The 21,621-nt window shown below is 40.8% G+C and overlaps 1 protein-coding gene across 1 annotated transcript; it reads right to left on the minus strand.

Moving 5' to 3' along the window:
* Positions 1–6,084, minus strand: FTH1 (ferritin heavy chain 1). Its single transcript, XM_060770504.2, has 4 exons — positions 5,809–6,084; positions 2,586–2,732; positions 1,154–1,279; positions 1–317 (listed from the first exon to the last, which is right to left on the minus strand). Exons 1-4 carry the CDS (start codon positions 5,917–5,919, stop codon positions 153–155), a joined length of 549 nt encoding a protein of 182 aa, XP_060626487.1. The 5' UTR covers positions 5,920–6,084; the 3' UTR covers positions 1–152.
* Positions 6,085–21,621: the final 15,537 nt, after the last annotated feature.

Here is a 21,621-nt window from a genome sequence, read left to right on the forward strand (position 1 = left end):
TTGGAACCAAGTCACTTTATTGGGCATATGATATAACACAAAAGAACAAAATTGTTTTTATACATTATGGACAATGTTAAGGGGGAAACCAGAAACATGCACTGCTGAAGATGGTAAGAGTCTCAGTGAAGCTTTGTTTGCATGGAGAGCATTTAATTCTCGTTGTCACTTTCTCCCAGAGTGTGCTTGTCAAAGAGGTACTCGGCCATTCCTGATTTGGGTGCTCCCATCTTGCGCAGGTTGGTCACATGATCACCCAGCTCTTTGATGGATTTGACCTGCTCATCCAAGTAGTGAGTTTCAATGAAGTCACATAACTGGAAGAGAAAAGATGCATTAGGCATGCTACTACTGATCCAGCCAAAATCAGGCAGTCCTCACAACAAAGAATGTCTTTAAATCAAAATGAGCAAAGCCTGAGGCCAAGGAAGCACTGTCAGTTTCTGTTCTGGTTCTTTTTCTCTCTCCTCACACAGATGTAGTACAAGACATTTACAAGCACCACTAAATGACAGCTAATGAAGAGAAGTACAATTTACAGTATGCAGACAGGTGTGTACCAAAAAAGTTGAATTCCACTGCATGTATAATTTTTTTTTGCCATATTGCTCACCGTAAAAGAACAAGGAATCTGAAGACACTTCCACTTAAATTCATTTATAGCCATCTCTGATTTTTGAATTCTTCATATAGTTTGCATATCACACCCTAAAACATGTGGGCAGCCATAAAGACTGGCATTTTGTTTTTATAGCAGAAATGCATAGCATTAATTGTGATGCTGAAGTCTACACCCCCCCCCCCCCCAAATACACTTTGTACACTCCATTGGCAGAAGTCAAATGGCCCCACAATGTTAAAAGATTGCAAGCTCCAAAAGATCCAGCCAGCACAGGCAAAGTGAAAGGAATAACAGGGGCTGAAGTCTCATAACATCTGGATCCCTGTATGTGCTGTATGTCTACAATATATGAACACAGACATCCCCTTTCTATTAGACTGATATGCCAATTCTCTACTGGTCTAATTTTTTAGTACATTTTTGCTTAGGAAATTCATTTTTAAATTCTATTGTTTCTTAATAATAGCATGATCAGAGACATGTTGTTCACTTTCCAAGCCAAACATGTTATTGATATTGACAGACACTTACATGGGGGTCATTTTTTTCAGTTGCCAGCTTGTGCAGTTCTAGAAGTGATTGGTTCACATTTTTTTCCAAGTGTAAAGAGCATTCCATTGCTGTCAGCCCACTTTCCCAATCATCGCGATCTGGTTTCTAGTAAGACAAAAGAAGCAGAGCAGGTTTTCTCCTGATCGATGCTGAGGCACTGTAATCCCCAAAATTAACAAAGTAGCACTGTTATGGAACAACTGGGCAGGTTATGCTCAAGGCTAGAGAAAGTCCTTGAGTCAATGCCATTTTGCCTTTAAAAGCACTTTACATTCTTGCTCTTGGGTCATGTGCCAAGAGAAAGTGAGTTATTATCCTAAAGGGTCCAACAACACACCTGTCTCCACAACTACTCAAAAAAAATTAACATCAAACCATTTCCCACCATAATCTAATATCAGAAGAAAGTGTAGATGCCAACTATAGTTGTGGGGCAAGTAAGCAGCCTGCTATATACAACTCCAAACAGCCTATGCTCAAAGACCAAAGAAATGTTGAAGGTACTCTTCATATGTAGTAAGCTTCTTGTAATAAGGCCTTTCCTAAACTTTGTCTCCTTTTTACTCCCCTGTACTGCTGGTCAGTATGTTTTCTTTAAAACAATACACTTCCTTATCACTGAAGTGCAACAGAATGCCTTTGTATGTCAATTAGAAAATCTTGTTTGGCTAGTTTAGCAGTGCTGTAGTTTCCATGGAAGCAAATTCTCATACTACATTTCCATAAAAGCATGCTAGTTTGTAGGAAAAACACCTTACAATTTGGTACTAATAAAATAGTGGTTTTCCAGATCCTTCATTCTAGAAATCTTGTCAAGGTCAGCTTCTCTGTCAAGAACCCATGTGACTACAAAGGATTTTGGGACATTCTTGGTTGTCAGCACTGGAGAAGCCTCACCGCTGAATTGTGTAAGCTAATTTAATGCTCCTTTGGAATGCAAGGTCACAAATCAGCAGTATGCAGAACAATCTGCATGTCAAGAAGTCCTGGCCACTGTTATTATATGTCACTGAATAATATTGATTGAACACATGGTTCAGATGAAAAGTGCTGCATCAAAGCAGGACATGTTCTACACCATCACGTGGCATTATGTTCAGACTAAACCACTTCAGACTTGCAGGAGGATTTAGTTGTGAAGAGTTACTTGTACATTGAAAAAGTGCGCATTAATGCAGATACTCAAGATTTGTGTTCTTTCACATGAGATCATGTGATACATTCAAGCAAGACTTCTGTTTATACCTTGAAACCCCCTTCCTTGAGTATGGGCCCGCTAATCATGTACAGTTTCCCTCAGACCATCTGACTTTCATAACCATCTTAACCTAAGGACTGCAAAGTTCTGTGTTTCCACACTTTTCATCATTATAAATTGTACTACAACTCTTGAATCAACAGTTCAGCTCACCTTGATGTCCTGAAGGAAAATGCGCCCACCCCTATGGTTTTGGAGCTTCATAAGTTTCTCTGCATGCTCACGCTCCTCGTGGGACTGGTGCAGGAAGTACTTGGCAAAGTTCTTCAGGGCCACATCGTCACGGTCAAAATAATAGGACTGAAAAAGAAGGCAGGGAGTTCTAGATTAGGACTGTCAAGGAAGCAGATCCAACTATCTGCAGCAACTATTCAGAACTTTCTGCTACTGATCTGGTCATATATTTTCTTACCATTTGCTGTCTCATACAACTGCTGCACAACAAGCCTGTCAAACTGGCTGTGTTAGGTCTTGCTATGATCTTTTTCTAATGCAAAATACAGAACTATGACTTTGGAAAAGAGGACAAACTGATAGATTTGAACTAAGAACAACCCGTGCCACAAATGGTAAGGAATGATTACTGCTGCAGTCCAAAGATATCTGGAACTTTCAACTTTGCCCAGTGCTCCTTTAGATGAACCAAAGTTACAAGTCTAATTGTCATTTTTTCTTTTGGTAGATCCCCTAGAAAGTAAGTTCTGAAAATCACTTCAGAACAGGGAGAACAAGGTAACTTGCTTTGCCTCTAAGGTGAGAGTTTGCCCTTTAAACAGAAAAAGGGGATTTAATAATTCTAAGAGCTCAGCAAGTTAGGGTAGTCAATACTGATATTTTTGGCTTGGAAAGAAATTGCCAACAGTCAAGCGATCAAACATTTCTGAATACTCATTTTAAGTATCAAATTGTTACATTACTTCGATGAGTTTTTGAACCTCTAATCCAGGCACAGGGAAATTTCAGTCCTCCATGTGTTTTGGACTTCAACTCCCACAATTCCTAACAGCCAGTAAACTGGTTGGGATTTCTGGGAGTTGAAGTCTAAAACACCTGGAGGGCCAAAGTTTTCCATCCCTGCTCTAATCAGTCTTGCTACCTCTGTGAAATGTACAGTTTAGGCCACAAAAACAGGTTGAAGAGAGCTGGAGAAGCACATTCCATTTTAGAAACCATCTGCCAGACAAACGGTTTTGAGATAAGTGTATGTTATATCACTTACAATTCCCCTTGACTATTAGTCATAAATTGAAATCTGTATTCCAGTGAATGTTACATCACAAAGAACTCCAGAGCAACAAGAGCTGGACTACCCCTTGACAGCCAGTGTCAATAAATTCATTTTTAAAGCTACTGAGTTCCAAGTACTGCATTTAATCATATGTGAGTCTAGAAAATTTATTCAGAAGTCAACCCAAAAAAAAAATCTGGGTCACCATCCATGAGTCAAAGTATTATACTTTAAAGCTTTATCAAAAGCAAGAAATGGAAACATCCTCTTTTCTGAATAGAGTGGAAAAGGGCATTTATTTGTCTATCCTGGGAAAACCTAAAGGAACTATTGATCCCCTCTATTCTCTCAGCCATAGTATAATTTAGGGCCTTTTTGAAGGGAAAATGGGGGCCGCAGTTGGCCAGGAACGTCTAGCCCTGCTGGCATTTTCCTCTCTCCACATATGGTCAACTAATTTATGAGTATATGTGGATTCGATCAGTAAGCTCTTCCAGTGTTTGGAAAAATACATTTTAACATACATCTGCCAAAATATGTTTGCCACATTTATGCTGATAGGTTTACAACCACACACCATATAAGTTAACAGTAACTTGGGGAAATGGCTTTAGCTGTGTTCAAAACAACCAAGCTATATGAAAGCTATATGAGTCGCCCTAGGGCTGAGAACGGCGGTCAACAAATGCAACAAATGCAAACAAATGTTCCAGAGAAAAGGTCCAAAGTCAATTAAAGTACAATCACTCTTTATTGGAGAGATAAGAACTGGGGCTTCTGCAAACAAACAGGCGCCGGCAAATGGCAAACAGGAGCCAATATCAATTCTTATCAAGGTCCCCACCACAAAAGTGTAAACACTCTCCCTCCCCATGCTTTAGTAAAGGTAAAAGTTTCACCTGACATTAAGTCTAGTCATGGCCGACCCCGCAGGGGGAGGGGGGGGAATGCTCATCTCCATTTCTAAGCTGAAGAGCTGGTGTTGTTCATAGAAACCTCCAAGGTCATGTGGCCAGCATGAGTGCATGGAGTGCCATTACCTTCCAACAGAAGCGGTATCTATCGTTCTACTCATTTGCATGTTTTCAAACTGCTAGGTTGGCAGAAGCTGGGCCTAACAGCTGGACCTCAACCCGCTCCCCCAATTCAAACCGCCAACCTTTTGGTCAGCAAGTTCAGCTCAGCAGTTCAACTGCTGTGCCACCAGGGGGCCCTCCCCACTCTTCAGTTACCTCAAAACAGTCCAGTGGAATAAAAAGACTCAACAGCAAGCAGTGTGCCAGTGGCGCAGTTATCTTGCAATACTCGAGAAGTAAGCAAGCTCATCACAAGACAGTTCCTCTTTGCATTGCAGCATTTGGCCACAAAAAAGCAACCAGGAAAAATCTCTGGAGAGAGCAGCTGGATTGTGGCTGCCTAACCCATCCTAATGGGAGAGGGGAAACTGATTGCAAGGCAGGGTTCTTCCATAAGGTGCATCTGACCTGTACAATAAATGCTGTTCAACATTACTTTAATTGCCATGGCTCAATGATATGGGATCCCGGGAGAGATAGTTTGGTGAGACAAATTTCCCTTTGCCAGAGAAGGCTAAGAACCCTTGGGAAACTACAAATCCCAGGATTCCATAGCACAAGGTATGGTAATTAAAAGCGGCGGTAAACTGCATTAATTTCACATTGTAGGTGTACTTTATTCTCTTCCAAACACTCTGCAGGTTGGCTATTAAGACCCTCGACATACTATTATCTCAGGAGAACTTCAAGGATGTGAATGGGGGGAATCCACAGCTAGACTAAGCCCTATCTACACTGACCATTTAACGCGCACAAAATAATGCGAAAGAACGCTCTTAATGCGTATCAGTGGTTTGTGTCATCCCCATCCGGGCCTCAAAGGCAGTAGAAGGCGAGATTTCTTTGGGAGCCGTGGCTGTTTACTCCCATCCCTCCTGGAGAGGACGGGGCGAAGTCCAGGAGGGAAGGCGCCTCCCAAGGGCACGCCAGGCGCATGCGCGGCACCCGAGGAAGAGGCGGCAGGACCTTGGCCCTCCAGCGCTCCATTGCGCGCGCTCTCCCGCTCTCTCTCTCTCGAGGCCTGCCCACCGCACGCGCACACGCACGCGCCCCTCTCCTTCCCAGGGCTCACCATGCTGAGGTACACGTAGGAAGCGTAAAGCTCCAGGTTGATCTGCCGGTTGATGGCGGCTTCGCAGTCCTGGTGGTAGTTCTGGCGCACCTGGGAAGGAGACGAGGCCATGGCAGCACAAAGGCGAGCGGATGGATCGATTGATGGATATAGATAGATAAAGGAAGGCAGCGAGCGGGCGGCGGCCGAGCGGGAGTGGGTTCCGTCCAATCACTGTTGAAGCGGGAACCTCCTCAGCTAGGTCGCGCAGAGCGTTCTGGCCCGGCCACCTTGACGTCGTCTCTATATATAGCCCCGAGCTGCGTCACAATCCGAGATTAAGGGAAGCCACGCCCTCCGCTCGGTGGGAGGGAGGGGGGAGAAATGGAGGCTCGCTAAGGGACGGGCGCGAGGCTCTCCTTGAGGATCTCGCGCTCTTCGCTCCCTGCCTCCCTCCCTCCCTCGCCCCGCCCGCGCGCACACTCGTACACACATCCCGGCACGCGCCTCCAGAGTAAGCATGACTCAGCAGGTTTTGCGCCTTGTTGATTCCTGCGAGGCTTCGTCGGAAGAAGTTGATTTGGAGGAAGAGCGCTTCAGACATGCCTTAAATGTTCCTCTAGAGCAGGCATGTTTTGGACTTCAACTCCCACAATTCCTAACAGCCACTGTTAGGAATTGTGGAAGTTGAAGTTCAAAATACCTGGAAGGCCCAAGTTTGCCCATGCCTGCTCTAGGATGTGTCTACACCAGGCGTGGGCAAACTTGGGCCCTCCAGGTGTTTTGGACTCCAAGTCCCACAACTTGGACTTGGAGTCCAAAACACCTGGAGGGCCCAAGTTTGCCCATGCCTGATCTACACTGTCAAATTAATGCAGTTTGGTACCACTTTTAACTGCCATGTCCCAATACTATGGAATCCTGGGATTTAGTGAGGCACCAAGCGCTCTTTGGCAGGAAAAGCCAAAGACTGTGTTAAACAACACCTCTCATGACTCCATCGCCTTGAGCCATGATAGTTAAAGCGGTGTCAAACTGCATTATTTCTATAGTGTAGATGCATCCTGAGACAGCAACACCTTTGCTTCCTGATGGTTCCATGTTTGCAAACTTTGTTTCCAGCACAGCATTCTTTGTGAGGCATATAGAACAGAAACGCGAGGCACTTAAACAATAAATGAATTTAATTTAATATATATATATATATATACACACACACACACACATATATTCCCTCTCTTCTTCACCTCCCCTACCCTCTCACTCCCACCCCTCCTCCCTCCACCCACTCCACATTTTTCCTGAAATAATATTATAAGTTATTTAATCAAGTAAAAATGAATTTCAGATTTAGACTTGAATGCAATCTCCATGAATATGTATATTCAGATATTCCAAAATCCAAAACACTTCTGATGCCAAGCATTTTAGAGGAGGGATTCGCAACCTGTACAGAGAAGAAAGACATGTTCTGCAAAATGGACCACCAATGTGGAACATTTTTGACTTTCAGGATTGTAATGGCGCTCCATGCAGTCATGCTGGCCTCATGACCTTGGAGTTGTCTACGGACAGTGCCAGCTCTTCAGCTTAGAAATGGAGATCAGCACCACCCCCCAGAGTTGGACACAACTAGACTTAATGTCAGAGGAAACCTTTACCTTTACTTTATGTTAATGTTCTTATAAATTGGTTCTCAAATCACTTTTGATTGAGTGACGCTGTCCAATTATGAAACTGATGAAAACGCTGTCCAATTATATTGCCACTGATGAAAACTTCTGCACAATGCAACACCTAAAGGCACAATAACATTACTTCAGAAGTCAGTGTGTTAGGTAACTACAGATGATGTGAGTGATAAATTCCTGCTCAGAGGCTGGAAATATACTGACATAAAGTTGCCTCCTGTTTTAGCAAACCCAGCAAAATCCAGTCTTCCCAAAAGTGTGTGGCAGTGTGCTGGTGGCAGTCCACATTTCGCTTACTTCATCCTGCTTTGTGTGGATTTGTTTATTCGTTTAGTGACCACTGGAAGCACAAGAAAAGATGTGTTTTTGTACATCTGGATCAAAAGTGTTTTTTTATTACCTCAAAAATATGTTATTCTGTTTTGATATTTATTCACAAAAGAAGAGTGACACAAATACAAGGGAATGTAACATTTCCTTTATAGCAGGCATGAGCAAACTTGAGCCCTTCAGGTGTTTTGGACTCCAACTCCCACCATTGCTAACAGCCTCAGGCCCTTTCTTTTTCCCCCTCAGCCATTTAAGCGGCTGAGGGGGGAAAGGAAGGGGCCTGAGGCTATTAGGAATGGCGGAAGTTAGAGTCCAAAACACCTGGAGGGCCCAAGTTGGCCCAGGCCTGCTTTATAGTATTGTTTTTCAGTTCTGGGCTCCACTGAACCATTGAGCTCCCAGGAGCATCCTGAATGGATTTCTGAAAATGCTTCCACCATTTTCCGATCATGCTCTGTAATGATAAGGAGTAATATACAGTATTAGCTATTACAGGTTGCGCACACTTTATTTGGGATTCCAAATTCCCAAATTCTCCCAAATCTGAATTTGTCCACAGAGATGGGCTGAGATAGTGACACCTTTGCTTTCTAACGGTTCAGCATACATGCACTTTGTTTCATGAGCAAAGCTATTAAAAATATCTATCTACTGTATATATGAAAGTCAACATGTGGATGTTTGTCTGTTTGTACCACAAAGGCCATTGCTAGGTGAAGTGGCCCTCTGTGATATCACTGGATTGGCTGAGTTAGGTGGCTCTCATGGATGTCACTGGGAAAGAAAGGTAACGTGTATGAAGGGTCTGTTGCTCAGTGATAATTCAGTGGCTCTTTGTTATGTCACTGGGAAAGAAAGGTGACATATATGAGGGGCAGCGAGGAAGAAAGGAAGGAGCCATAAAGACAGCTGTGTCGCCACTGGAGCATTGTGAGGTAGGCTGGAGAAGGAGAACCAAAGGGAGGAGAGAGAGAGAGAGAGAGAGGAGAAGGGGGGAGGGAGGGAGAAGAAAGGAAAAGGAGGGAAGGAAGGAAGCGAAAGAAAAGTGGGAAAGTTATGAGAGGAGGGAAAGGAATGAAAGCAAGGGGGCACCAGCTCCTCCTACACCTGGGCAACAGTGGCTATGTACGCTAATGTATGTGTATAAAATTACCTTTGGGTATAAGATATATATAAAATGTATATTCTTTCTTTAAGATGATATGTGCAAATGATGATATGTGCAAATACATGTCTGTCACCCCCCCCCCCAAAAAAATCCAAAACATTTCTGGTTCCATGCATTTGGAATAAGGGATACTCAATCTGTACTACAAATGTCCTTCTTTGAATTTTACAACTATTGATTAAATTGCTTGTTACTACATTTTACTTTGTAGCAGGGAAAGGAGTTTATGGGTTTTGCAGGTTAGATAATCACGGAGCAGAATTTGGCAACACGCACAAAAAAGGATTAAAAACCTGTTTATAGGATTGCAATGTAGTGTGCTGCTCGATAGGAGGACTGTAAACAGTGGCATACACAGCCCTAATTGTCTGTATTGTAGGCAGCAAGCCAGAATGAACAAGCTGCATCTGTGAGGTCCAGTTACACACTCTGCCCAAGAATTTCAATATATATGTATGTTTCCAAATACATATATATACATTTGCTTAAGGGTGCCAGAAAGTATGTTTTCCAGAGAGGCATACTATGCAACTGGGCATCTCTTTCTATCCTTCCTGACATTTTCAAAGTTTCAAAATCTCACACTCACATAGTTGTGAAATGGAAGTTCCCAAGTGAGAAATCCTTTTTTGTCAGGCAAATGTGACAAGATTGACAGGAAAGCTACATATGTTATGTTCATCACATAACAAAAAACTAACACATAGCTGTATTGCTCTGGAATACTAATAGTCCAGATTAATGTGTTGTTGAAAGCTTTCATGATCTCAAACAACAGGGGAATTTCTGACATGAAACAATCAGGGCCAGCTAACACCTCCCAACAAAGGATCCCCAGGCAGCAACCAGCCAGGTTTTGAAGCTGCAAGGCTATTAAATGCTAATAAATATGGTCAATTGCAACATTCACACTTGCCTCAAGCAGACAAGAGTTCTTTCTCCCATCCTGGACATTTCACAGACATATATACCTCACTTGCCTAGTTTCCAGCAGACCTCTGAGGATGCCTGCCATAGATGTGGGCGAAACATCAGGAGAGAATGCTTCTGGAACCTGGCCATACAGCCTGGAAAACTCACAGCAACCCAATCCAGATTAACACAGCTATGTCTTTGTTTTCTACTGTGCCTTGTAACCTGTTTGGAAGGTAAACTGTTGTACCTGAACTCTTTCAGAAGCAGCAATTCTCCTCTTTTGGCCTGAAAAACGCTATTCCAAAAGACTCAAAAACATTGTTAGGCATTGCAAGTGCTCTGAGGTCCATTTTTCACCCCCAGCAACCTCTGTATCACATGATGTACGTGAAAGCTTCTGGGCTAGACTCCATAGAGTGGGACAGGATCTTGCACCCAAGTCTGTGCCAGGTTGTCAGAACATAATTGTTTCTTTTATTGTATTTGTTATCAAAAACGGCATGAGATTTTTTTGCCTGAGTTAATTACCAACATAATTTCTCAAGTACTACCATCTTAATTTGGAATGAACATTGTTTGCTTCAGATAAGGAAATGCCTTGGGCTCATCCTGATCTCCTCGTACTTGAAGGAACTCTAACATATAGAGACCTCTCCTTGTATGTGCCAGATGTGCAGATTAGATGTGGACGGTGCTAGCATGTGCATTGGCAGCAGGAGGCTGGTGCTATTCGACACAACCCTCTCTCATCTTCTATGTTTGAAGGGAATTGTGTGAACACCTCTAAGGATGCACCTACAGTGTAGATTTAGTGCAGTTTGATATCACTCAGTGCTATGGAATCGTGGGAGTTGTAATGTTAAAAGGTCTTAATCCTTCTCTGACAAAATGTGCTGGCGCCTTCCAACTACAAATTCCATGATTACATGAAGCCATGCCAGTTAAAGTAGTGTCAAATTGCATTAATTCTACAGTGTAGATACACATTTAGAAGGAAAGTTAACAAGATGGTAGGATAAGAAAGCAGGGAGGCATTGCTGAGAAAGGCAGGAGAAGCTTTTTGGGATCAGAAACAGAATGCCACCAATTGTTGTAGTTGAAGGCTTTTTTTTTTGTCCCACCAACATACAAACTTATAAGGAGAACACAGGAAGAGCCTTCTTGTTGGCTGCTCCCATACTGTGGAACTCTCTCCCATAGGAGGCCCACTTTGTGATTTCATCTTGATGGCAAGCAAAGACCATTTTATTATAACAGTGGAAGGCTGAAGGCGTGTGACAGAAGGGTTATTTAATGGGGGGAGTGCTATAACTTAATTTATTTTATATGTGTCTTACACGATTGTGCTTTAATCTGATTATTTACTTAATGGTTTTTAAGTACCACATTTAGTTTTAATATTATTCTATAAGCCACCAAGGGGTCCACATTGGAAGAAAGGTGGGATATACCAGTCAATTGAAGAAAGCTCACTGGCTTTGAGTAAGTAGTGTACTCTATGGATTTGACTTTACACTATGTGTTGGTAGGAAAGCAGGTTTTGATTGATTTGTTTTGTTTGTTTGGTAGGACACTTTGCTTTGGTCCTGATGTCATCCTGTCAACCAGACAGGAAATGATTATAGAGGGAAATGTCCATTGGGCAAGTGCTAGGGCTGTTGCTTTAAAAACACGTGGTAATTGCAGTAAGGAATGACTTCACAGAAACCACACAATGAGCCAACTTTGGGTAACGAGGAAGAAAAACATGGTGAAAAAGGTCATCATGGGATCAAATACTTATGGAACTGGAAGCACAACGTAAGATAGGTTCGAGAAAAGGATTTAACATGAACCACAACAAAGCATTGGATCATGTTAGAGCTTGGTAGAGAGCTGAAACGAAGGGACCAACACAGCATTTACGTAAGACAAGGACGGTAAGTGTAGCAAGGAGGACTGGAAAGAAACCCCATTATTGGGCAATTCATTTGTCCAGTGACTCACTGTGGTATTGGTAAAAATGGGCATGTTGTTCTCTTCATTTACATCAGACGGAGACTGTGAGAGGCAATCCCCTTGCGTGAGTCTCTTGGAAATGAACAGTTGTCGCCACTACTTTATACCTCACAGTATATGAAGGACTATGGACAAGGGTCAAAATACAGTAGAAAACACTAAGATAATTTGCCAGTTTTGTTGGACATGTTGTGATGATCTTTTCTAAAAAAAAAATGATTTGTTTCTGAATAGAACTGTTTTGGGTTTTCACAGTCAGGGACACTGCTGGAAAATACCAGCCTTGCAGTCAGATTTACCAACATGTAAACTTCCCAAAGCACACTCACTACTATATTTATTCACGACATCCTCTTGGCAGTGGGGGGAGAGAATGTAAGATGTAATGTACTATTTCATAGTTAACTCTTGTTCCTTACATATAGGACTTCTGCTATTTCTTTTTACAAGCTAAAAATAGTACATATTAATACTAAAAGTAAATTAAAATGGCAGATATTGCACAATCAGAAAAGCCTGTGATTCTGGTTACCACTTTGTACTGGTTGGGTATTTTAAGGGCATCAGTCCACTGTTCTTAATCAAATCTCTTTCCACGGCATTGGCCACACAAGACTGCACACCTATTACTGTCTTTCATGTGTTATTGAATCATCTGGACTCATGCCAACTAGGGACATTTTATGCTGCATTATTACTAGCATGTTGTGAAACATCTCATTTTGAATATATTTGACTAGTCCACTTATGAAGAAAGAGCTCTCCTTTTAATTTAATATTTATTATTGCTTCATCAAAGAATAAATCAGGATTTCTTTGTGTTCATGATTTTTGTGCACACAGTAATCATGTTGTTGATGTAATAAAGAACCTGAATAAAAATAAATAACTTCCCTATGTCTCCAAACACCAGAGCCATGTCCATGCTTCCATAGATTGCACAGAAGAGAAGATCCTTCCAAGAACAGCTTCTTTCATTAAGAATACACTGTATTAAGAAAAGGTAAAATTCTCCTTTCTGTACAGCTCATGAAACAATAGTACAGAAATGTACTATGAAAGAATAGGACAGAAACAATAGTTTCAGAAAAAATGTACAGAAGCAGGAAGTCTTAGACAAGTTATTTATATGGTTATTTATACCTAGAGGTTTGAGTAATAGCCAGCTCTCAATGTAGCTAAGATCAATGAGACGCAGGAGAATCTGATACAATTACTGGGGCCTTCCCAGTAGGATTGTGCAATCCAGCTGAAACACGAGCCATTTTTTGTATCCGAATTTTGAGAGACCCCTGGATCTATTTTTGCGAGCCTCTCAAAAACAGGCAGCGTCCAAAAAGCCATTTTCAATACGCAGCCAAAAAAAGCAGGAAGATCCAGCCCATTGGCAGCAATGGAGGGCTCCCCGGGCACCCCTTTCCCATCATATTTAGGGCATTAGGGATGAAAATGGGCACACTGGAGGATACATCTACCACAGTTAGCACCCCAAGTTTTATAAAGTTTGTCTCCTCTGATTTTTAGGTAATTCTTAACTTTCTAGAAATAAAATCCCCTTTAACAAATTCCCAAAAAGGTAACTTCTCCAGGAGCAGCAGCATTCCTTCCTGCCGAATGCCAAACTGTCAAAGATGCAGAGTTCCTCATTACACAGCCCACTATTACACTTTTTTTTTACTAATAACAATAACAACAGCAACTTCTTCCAAAACTTTTGCATTTCTTGTTCTCAAAATATACTGGAAGAGGTCAGCCACCATCCACAAGCAAGCAAGCAAGCAAGCGTCATGTCCCCCTATTAAAAAAAACAGTCCAGTATGATCCACTGGGGGAAAAAAATTAAAAACATATTGTGGGAAATCTGAAGACAAGCCAAGTCAAAAACTAAAGCTACCAGGGCCAATAGGACTGAAGCACAATCCATCTGCCTCTCTCTAGAGTCAGGATGCAACTGAGAAGTGGAAGTGCTCGCCCTGTTTATATAGATTTAGCTTAGGCAAGATACGTCACGGCTTTCTTCTATTCTGATTGGCTCAACAGGCAGGGCTCTCAGGGAAACCCTGTGTGGACATACAGCAGTCTCTCCACGTGTTACCGAATACAAACTAAAAGTAGCCATGATTGGCAGCCACATGGTCTGTTTCAGATGAAAAAAACATGGCCGCAGAGACCTTGCTGTCATGGGTATCCAAATAAGCCGAAGACAGTTTTCTAAATCGGATCGAGGCATAACCCTACTGCCCAGGATCTGACTGTGTGTGTATATCTTTCTCTTTCCCAGTATTTAATTGATTTTGACATTTCAAAGATACTAACAATACACACATTTCTGTATTCCAAAATTAAAGATTTTTAGCTTTAATGTTTTGTTGATATTTTTAAAGCAATGAGCAATGTTTTTAGCAGATGGGATTTGGTGCCTTTAGACTTACTGCTCCTTCTCCTTCTCTTATGTTATTATTGAATCTAACCATTTGCTCATCTAGCTCATTCCTGGCAGCAGTTCTTTAAGCAGGACTTGGGGAAAAACAAGGATTGAAACTGGGACCTCCTGCTTGCAGAAAATGTGTTTTCTTATGAAGCAGATTTTGTACAAAATACAATATGGGTTTTCAGGCTGCTTCTGCCCTGTTGGCCATTCCTATGCCACCCACAGGCAAACACTACTCTTTCCTTCCCACCCATGCTTAGGATTGTTAAAGTGAACTCCAATCTTTGTTTATTCCTGAATGTGCTTACCCATGAAAAACTAGCCAGCCTTTTGGCCTCTTGAAGATAAGCTTTCTTTTTACATATGGCTGACAATTCTTCACTCCTTTAAAAACTCTAGTATTTCGAGAGCAGACTATAGCTTAGATCTAGTTCATTAAAAATAATTTATTAGCCCTCACTTGTTGGGTGGTTTAATAGTTATTTATAGTCATTATTAACTGATAATGACTTTGACTGGTTGAATAGCAAGTAATGGTTCATTTTATGTTAATTCATTATGTTTGATACTAATTTTATTGTTAGAATGACACTAATATTAAACTCTAATAATTCTAAGGTCTGGAGAGGAAGAATCTGTCATGCCTTCAGGCCTGCTGTTGTACCAACCTCTTTTCCTTTCCACCACTTGCTGTATCAATAAGGATGAAAGATTGTCCTTAGCAAAGGACAGTAAACAGAGGAATCATTATAGCATAAATGGTAGATATACAAAGGCTTGAGACAGTTTGGCAGACATTGTCAAAACGGGCATTTACTCTATATCCTCATATGTAAATCTAGAAATATTATTTTTTTAAAAAATGTGGATGAATGTGAATAGCATGCCTAAATTCTTTTTTTTAAAAGGAACCTTCCATTTTGAGTAGAGTGGTGAAAGACTTAATCTGTTCTGAGAGAAAAAGAAAAGTAAAAAGTAAAAGAAGCACCAACCCTATCTAGTCTCTTCGCCATGGCATGACTTCTGGCCTTCCTGAATGCCATAATGGGAAAATGATAGCTATGGTGCCTACCCAACTAAGGCAGCACTGGTGCTTTCCCCTCTATAGAAAGACATTTGACTTACCCACAGGTCAAATCAAAATCCATACTTTTCGCCCCAAAACCTGTTTTTCACTTACAAACAAGGTCAACATACGAGGGATATCTGGAAAGTAAGCTTACAAGGTTTTTTTAATACAAAGAATGAATGTATTTTAATAAAACTTACATGGATTATAGCATAGGTATTGCATTATTTTTCCACATAATCACCATTTCGTTCAATACATTTTGTCATCCGTGCAACGAGTTTTTTTATGCTTGTGTCATAGAAGTCTTCCTCTGCCTTTTTCAGCCAGTTCATCACTTCGATTTTCACCTCATCATCATTGAAAAAGTGCTTTCCACCCAGGTATTCCTTCAGTTTAGTGAACAGATGATAGTCACTGTGTGTGAGATCAGGGCTGTGATGGGGCCGGCTTAAAATATCCCAACCAAATGAGGTCAACAATTCTTGCATTGCATGAGTGGTGTGAGGACACACATTGTCATGAAGGAGACAGACAGGAGGGAAACAGAATGAGGATGCTCATCTCTAACCTTCACCACAATGTCAGTCGATGAGCTACTGATGACTGGCACTGCTCATTCACTTCCGCTGGCTTCCCACTACATGGCAGTGATACCAACTTCCCCCATGAAAATTCCCAGTGAGAGTTACATGCCTTGTAACCTTACTTTCCGGATAACCCTCATATATGGATATATATGGTAGTCCACATCAATTTGGGTTCCATCCTCAATATTAGAAGCTTCTTTAGCAAGAAACACAAGCTTATGAATTAAGTATGTGTTACATGGGGGGAATACCATAAGCTTAAATGTGAGAGATATATCCTCACGTGGAAACTCTGGGACCTATGGCAATATTTGAGGAGCCTGCAACTGGCCATTGTTTTACTTGGCATGTGTCCACTGCATGTTTATAGACACACATCATCACTGATTTACTCATGGTGAACCTACTTTTTCTAGACTGTGTTAACAGCATTTATTGATATCTTATTCCAGCTTGAGATGTCCCTTTTTGAGCCTTTTAAAAATTTAAAATCTCTGTCCCACTTCCCACTCTGTCTTGTTCAATGGAAAATAAAGCAGAAGACTTTCCTGGTGGCTACTGGCACCCTCCTTTTTGCTCTTTCTTGTTCTTTTGCTGGCAAGTGAAATCTTTTCTATTTTGTGGGGATTTTGGGGAAACAATTGTGATGGACTATCAATGGTGTTGACAGCTGATTTGCATATTGTTTTTTGTGAATTATAAATGGTTTTAATTCCATAAATTAATCTGTTCTTGAGAAAGGTGGATTGCAGATGTGGATGATGTTTCCAGTGCAATTTTTAAAAATGCCTCATGCCTTTGTATTCACATTTACAACAAAATGGCAAAAACTTATTGCAGTTTTAACAGCATCCCATACAGTTAGCTCTCCAGAAAAATAAATGAAACGAAGGTTATCCTCATAATGTATTTTGGGGGGGGGGGGGGGGGGAGAAGGCATTTCCATCCAGATGCGGTTGAAATTGTTCCTCTTTGCTTCAGCATTCTTTGAAGCATTGAAATGGAAAACACCACTGAACCAATTTCTCTTGTTTCTCCACAAGTTCTCTCACCCTACAAGCAGAGGGAAAGCTGGAAACTCCTGCACATATTTTGGTGTTGTGAAACAAAGCATTGGCCAGAGGAAGGCAGTTTCCTCAGGCAGCAGGTGCTGGAGGATAGGAATAACTTCTGTTCAATACTTTCCAGACCTCAGCCATTCCCCTCTGTTGGAAGACAGAACAATAGGTGCCACAGGACCTGTCTTGCACCCTCTAAACTAGCCTATTGCCCTCAGAGAGCACTCCTGTCACCAGTTTTGACGTAAAATTCACTTGGCAGTCTGTTTGGATTGGGGGGGGGGGGACAATGGGAGCATGCAGTCTTACTCTTTACTGTAAGTTTGTCGCATGGAGCAGAAATGGGCAACTATTGGACTCCAACTACCACCTGCCTGTGGTCAGAGAGAACAACTGCACGATAGAGAGAGAAACACTGTTCGGGCTTCAAACAGAAGGAAGGAATGAAATGTCTCTAAGAGAGGAGAAAGATTCTAGAATCTAAACACATGAACTCAGCAAATGAGGGGAAAGGCAACTCAGTTGCAAAACATAATTATGGAAAGTTTCCACTTGCTGTGACGCCTGCCTCAGTTCTTTTATTTTAAAAAACTGCAAACACAAAAATTAAACAGTGAGGTATTTCATGTCTGTGGAAACCTGGAGATGTTCTTCACTGCAAAGTAAATGGGTGTGTGAGAATGTTTTTGTGTGTATAGGAGAGAGCTAGGCTGCAGCAGACAGGGAAGGAAAAATTAGCCATTTCCTCCCTTGTTGGGTCTTGCTGAAAATCACACTTTTGCTAGGCAGATTTTTGCACTGAAATCTCTAACCCCTTTCCATTTTCTCCTGCCTCCTTCATTTGTTCTCACAGATAAGGCTTCCACCACTCATTTGCTACCATTTTTTAAAAACTTCTGCCTCAAAAAGCTGAGCCAAAAGTGAACATACTAAATTTCTCCACATTTGGGAAACGTTTTCTCTCTCTCTCTCTTCGTGTTGTATCATAATGAAATCTGTGTTGTGAATTGCCTTTTAGGCATTTTTGAGCATTAACACAAAAGAGACCAATGGAAATTAAGTGTAAGCAAGATATTGTAAAGTTGAAACAATTAAAAACATTGAAAAACCCTCAAAAGAGATCAGAATAGCTGTAAACACATGGAAAAACGGCAGCAGCTTTTGTGTAAAACACTGTACACATAAACTTTTGTGCTGTCTTTTTCTGCACAACAAATGCTATTGTTGTTTTGAGTTTTAGGAAGCTCACTATGGAACAGAAAAAGGATATCTTCCACAATACACATTAAGACATTATCTTTGTTAGAACCAACTGAAAATGCACCCAATGTTTTGACAGTAAATCTGTTGATTTCTGTTTGAGCCTAACAAGTGTATTGCCTTGCTGTGGACTTTGTATTTTTCATAGGCCATATAAGAACACACTCCTGTAAATAGACTCAAGGCTCCCCCGCTGGATCCATTGCTCTGTGCCCTAATCTTTGGAGCAGCATAAAACAAGCCAGCTTCAGTTTGATATTCCTTCAGATATTTAAAGATGGCTATCATAGAGTGGTGCTCTTATTTCCCTATATGTTGATGCAGTCTAGAGTTGCATTGCTTTTTTTGGTTTGCATTGCTTATAGCCCTGTTGATTCATGTTTAGCTTGTAGTCTAATAAGATTATTAGAGCCTTTCCACATGAACAATTTTCAAGATTATTTTCATGACACATTACTTTTACATCAGCTTATACAGTTTACCCATTTGTTCCTAGGCACAATTTAAGGTGCTAGCACTAAGCTTTAAAGACCTGTGTGGTTTGGGACTGAGTTGTCTGAGTCTGGCCACTCCCACCTCTAAACCTCGGCTGTAAGGTCAGCTTCAGAAGCCCCGTGTCCTCTGACTCAACACTAAGGACCTCATCACATGGAGTGTTTTCCCCATCATAGAACACTTTATCTTTATAGCATATCAAGAGGGATGCATTTTTCACTCTGGTATCCTTGTCCAGAGTTACAGATTTTCTCATTAATATCTGTTAAACTTCTGAAGAGTATCATAGCATATATGTATGTGTCTTCAAGTCAACTGTCAATTTATGGTGGCCCCATTGAATTTCATAATTGTTTCTCAGGAATAAACCTTGAAAATCACTAGTCTATATATTTAACTTTTATTAGACCCCACTGCACCATTCTTGAATATTTTAGCTTTACTGATTCTGGAGAAATACATGGTTGTGATTCAAATCTGCTTACTGCATCCATGACCTACATGCATTGTGACAAGTTTGGAGGCACTACTCTGACTCATCCACATATATTTTCATATATGATTTTGAAGCAGGGCAAAATGAAGTAACATGCCAAGAGGAAAGCAAGTCAAGCAAATTCATGTCCTTTTAAAAAATTTCATCTCAAAAGCATTGCGTAAAATAGTTTATCTAACACTGATAAAATAAAGAGATCACAAGCTGCGAAATAGTTTTAGACCAAAAACGGACAACAGAAGTCCTGATCACCTTCTGTCTAGAAATCTGTGTCATCAATGTGAAAAACCACGTGGATCCAGAAGAGGTCTTCACAGTCATTTGTGGATCCACCACCAAAAATTTACTTCTGGAAGGCAATCATATATAGCCACGAGTGATCGGCCATGAGGTGGAGGAACTACACTGACTGCTCCATCTACATATATTTTCATATGCATTGCTTAACATGTCAGTATACATCACAGACTTTTTTTTTTTAACCAGGAAGTATTATTCATTTTTTGCTTTAGTGAACTGCCAGATATAATTTCCATCTTACCAGGTCATGTTAATGTGCACACAGAAGTTATGCATGCATATACACCCCTTCGAGCTTATGGGATAAATGGTGTATCATTACACATTTTTACCATTTATTTCTTACTCCAAAGGCACTTTATGTTCAAGAGGCAATGTTCGTATATAGAACACCCTCCTCCAGTGCTATATCCTCCAGATATGCCCAATAGATTTTAATGTTTCCATTTCAAAACACAAACCCATTCAAATATTTCAAATCCAAAACAAGTCTAGAAGACCCATTACTTTTGAATGCCTTAAACCTATATAATCTTCTAACTTTCTCTACTGCTCCAATGTGCAGATTATTTATTTCCTTGGCAACAATCTTTCTTCCTGGATTTTGAAATAATAAGGGGTAAATATTACCAGCAAGCTTTAAATTGAACATGTTATTATATCTGTAATTAATTACCTCCACTACCCACCTGCCACTTGTTAATTTCACCAAAGCCCAACCAATATGTACTAATCTCTCCCCTACCAGAATATCTGAAGGACCAGCCTTACCGGCTTCTCTATTGTTGGAAATCTTGCTTCATTAATTGTTTCCTGTTCCTATTCCATCAACCTGTCCTACTGTTAAATCCACATTTTCTGTCCTAATTCCTTCCCTCTTGAAAGGAGGAAATATAACCTCAAAAATGATTTATTCTTCTGTATAAATGACATTTCTTTTTTGTCTTTAAACCAGTACTTTTCCAAGAATCTTTTCTCCAAAAATTAACCCATCTTCAAACAGCATATAGGCTAAATTATTTCTAGACGTTTGATCATCCTCTCCATATTGTAATCAGAATGACCTACAAGCGACTATGAAGACAGTAATACTTCTTGAAGCAAATGCCACTGAATTATGACTAGCACCCACTATATAGCTAAGAGCCCACTGACCCTCATAAGAGCTTTATTACAGCACACAGAATATCCTGCATCGATAGGACTACTACCTGTGCAACCCTGGATGTAGCAGTTACATGCCTAATTACCAGAGCAGACACCTTGTGTGCTTTTCTTAACTCTGATTCATCCCTACACTCATTGGCCTCCTTAAGCACAGCATCCCCCTTTCTTGGGACTACGGCAACTGAAATAACCCTCACTGTTATAGTGTCAATGAGAGCCACATTGGGGAAATCCACATCCTTTTAAATGTTTGTCATGCTTTGCAATTCTGACAATCTTTTTAGTTACAGACTTGTACACCTGGGTCCCTTTGGAGCTGCCATGATAAACTGGTACATGTTCTTCTGCCTCAACATTAACAACTGTCCTTTATCATTAAATTATGTTGGCAAATTAAAATTAAAGGAAGAAATCAGGTTTTTAAAAAAATATTTGATAATTCATAGTTATTGCATCAATACGAGGCCTCAATTGAATTTCTTATTCATTGTCTTCTTAATTATTAATTGCAACCCATTTGGTGAATAGGTCACACCCAACATTTCTGCATCAGTATGTTGTTGCTGGGCATCCTCCACTAGCTTGTGGGGCACAAGACTACTACAGCATCATGGGTTACTCAGCCCAAGCAGAGATATTTCCCTCCAATCCGCCTGCTCTCCCTTGATTTATGGAAGGTATGTAAGCCTGGATGAAGTATGCAATCTGCATAGAGTCTGTCAACACTAGAGAGAACCATGAGATAGATCAACAGTACTATATTCTAATACAAGAATCACTTCTGGTTACTGTTTTCTTTATGTATTAAATCTTCATTTGGAAGATTCAGAATACTTTGGACTGATAGATATGAAGTGAAATTGACC

This window comes from Anolis sagrei, chromosome 1 (genome assembly GCF_037176765.1).
Source record: "Anolis sagrei isolate rAnoSag1 chromosome 1, rAnoSag1.mat, whole genome shotgun sequence".
In the NCBI taxonomy this organism is placed as follows: Eukaryota; Metazoa; Chordata; class Lepidosauria; order Squamata; family Dactyloidae; genus Anolis; species Anolis sagrei.

Coding starts and splice junctions, on each gene's coding strand:
- FTH1 (XM_060770504.2), bottom strand. CDS start 5,919: ATGGCCTCGTCTCCTTCCCAGGTGCGCCAGAACTACCACCAGGACTGC. Junction 2,733..5,808: donor CCTACGTGTACCTCAGCATG/GTGAGCCCTGGG, acceptor CTTCTTTTTCAG/TCCTATTATTTTGACCGTGA. Junction 318..1,153: donor CTGAAAAAAATGACCCCCAT/GTAAGTGTCTGT, acceptor TTTCTCTTCCAG/TTATGTGACTTCATTGAAAC.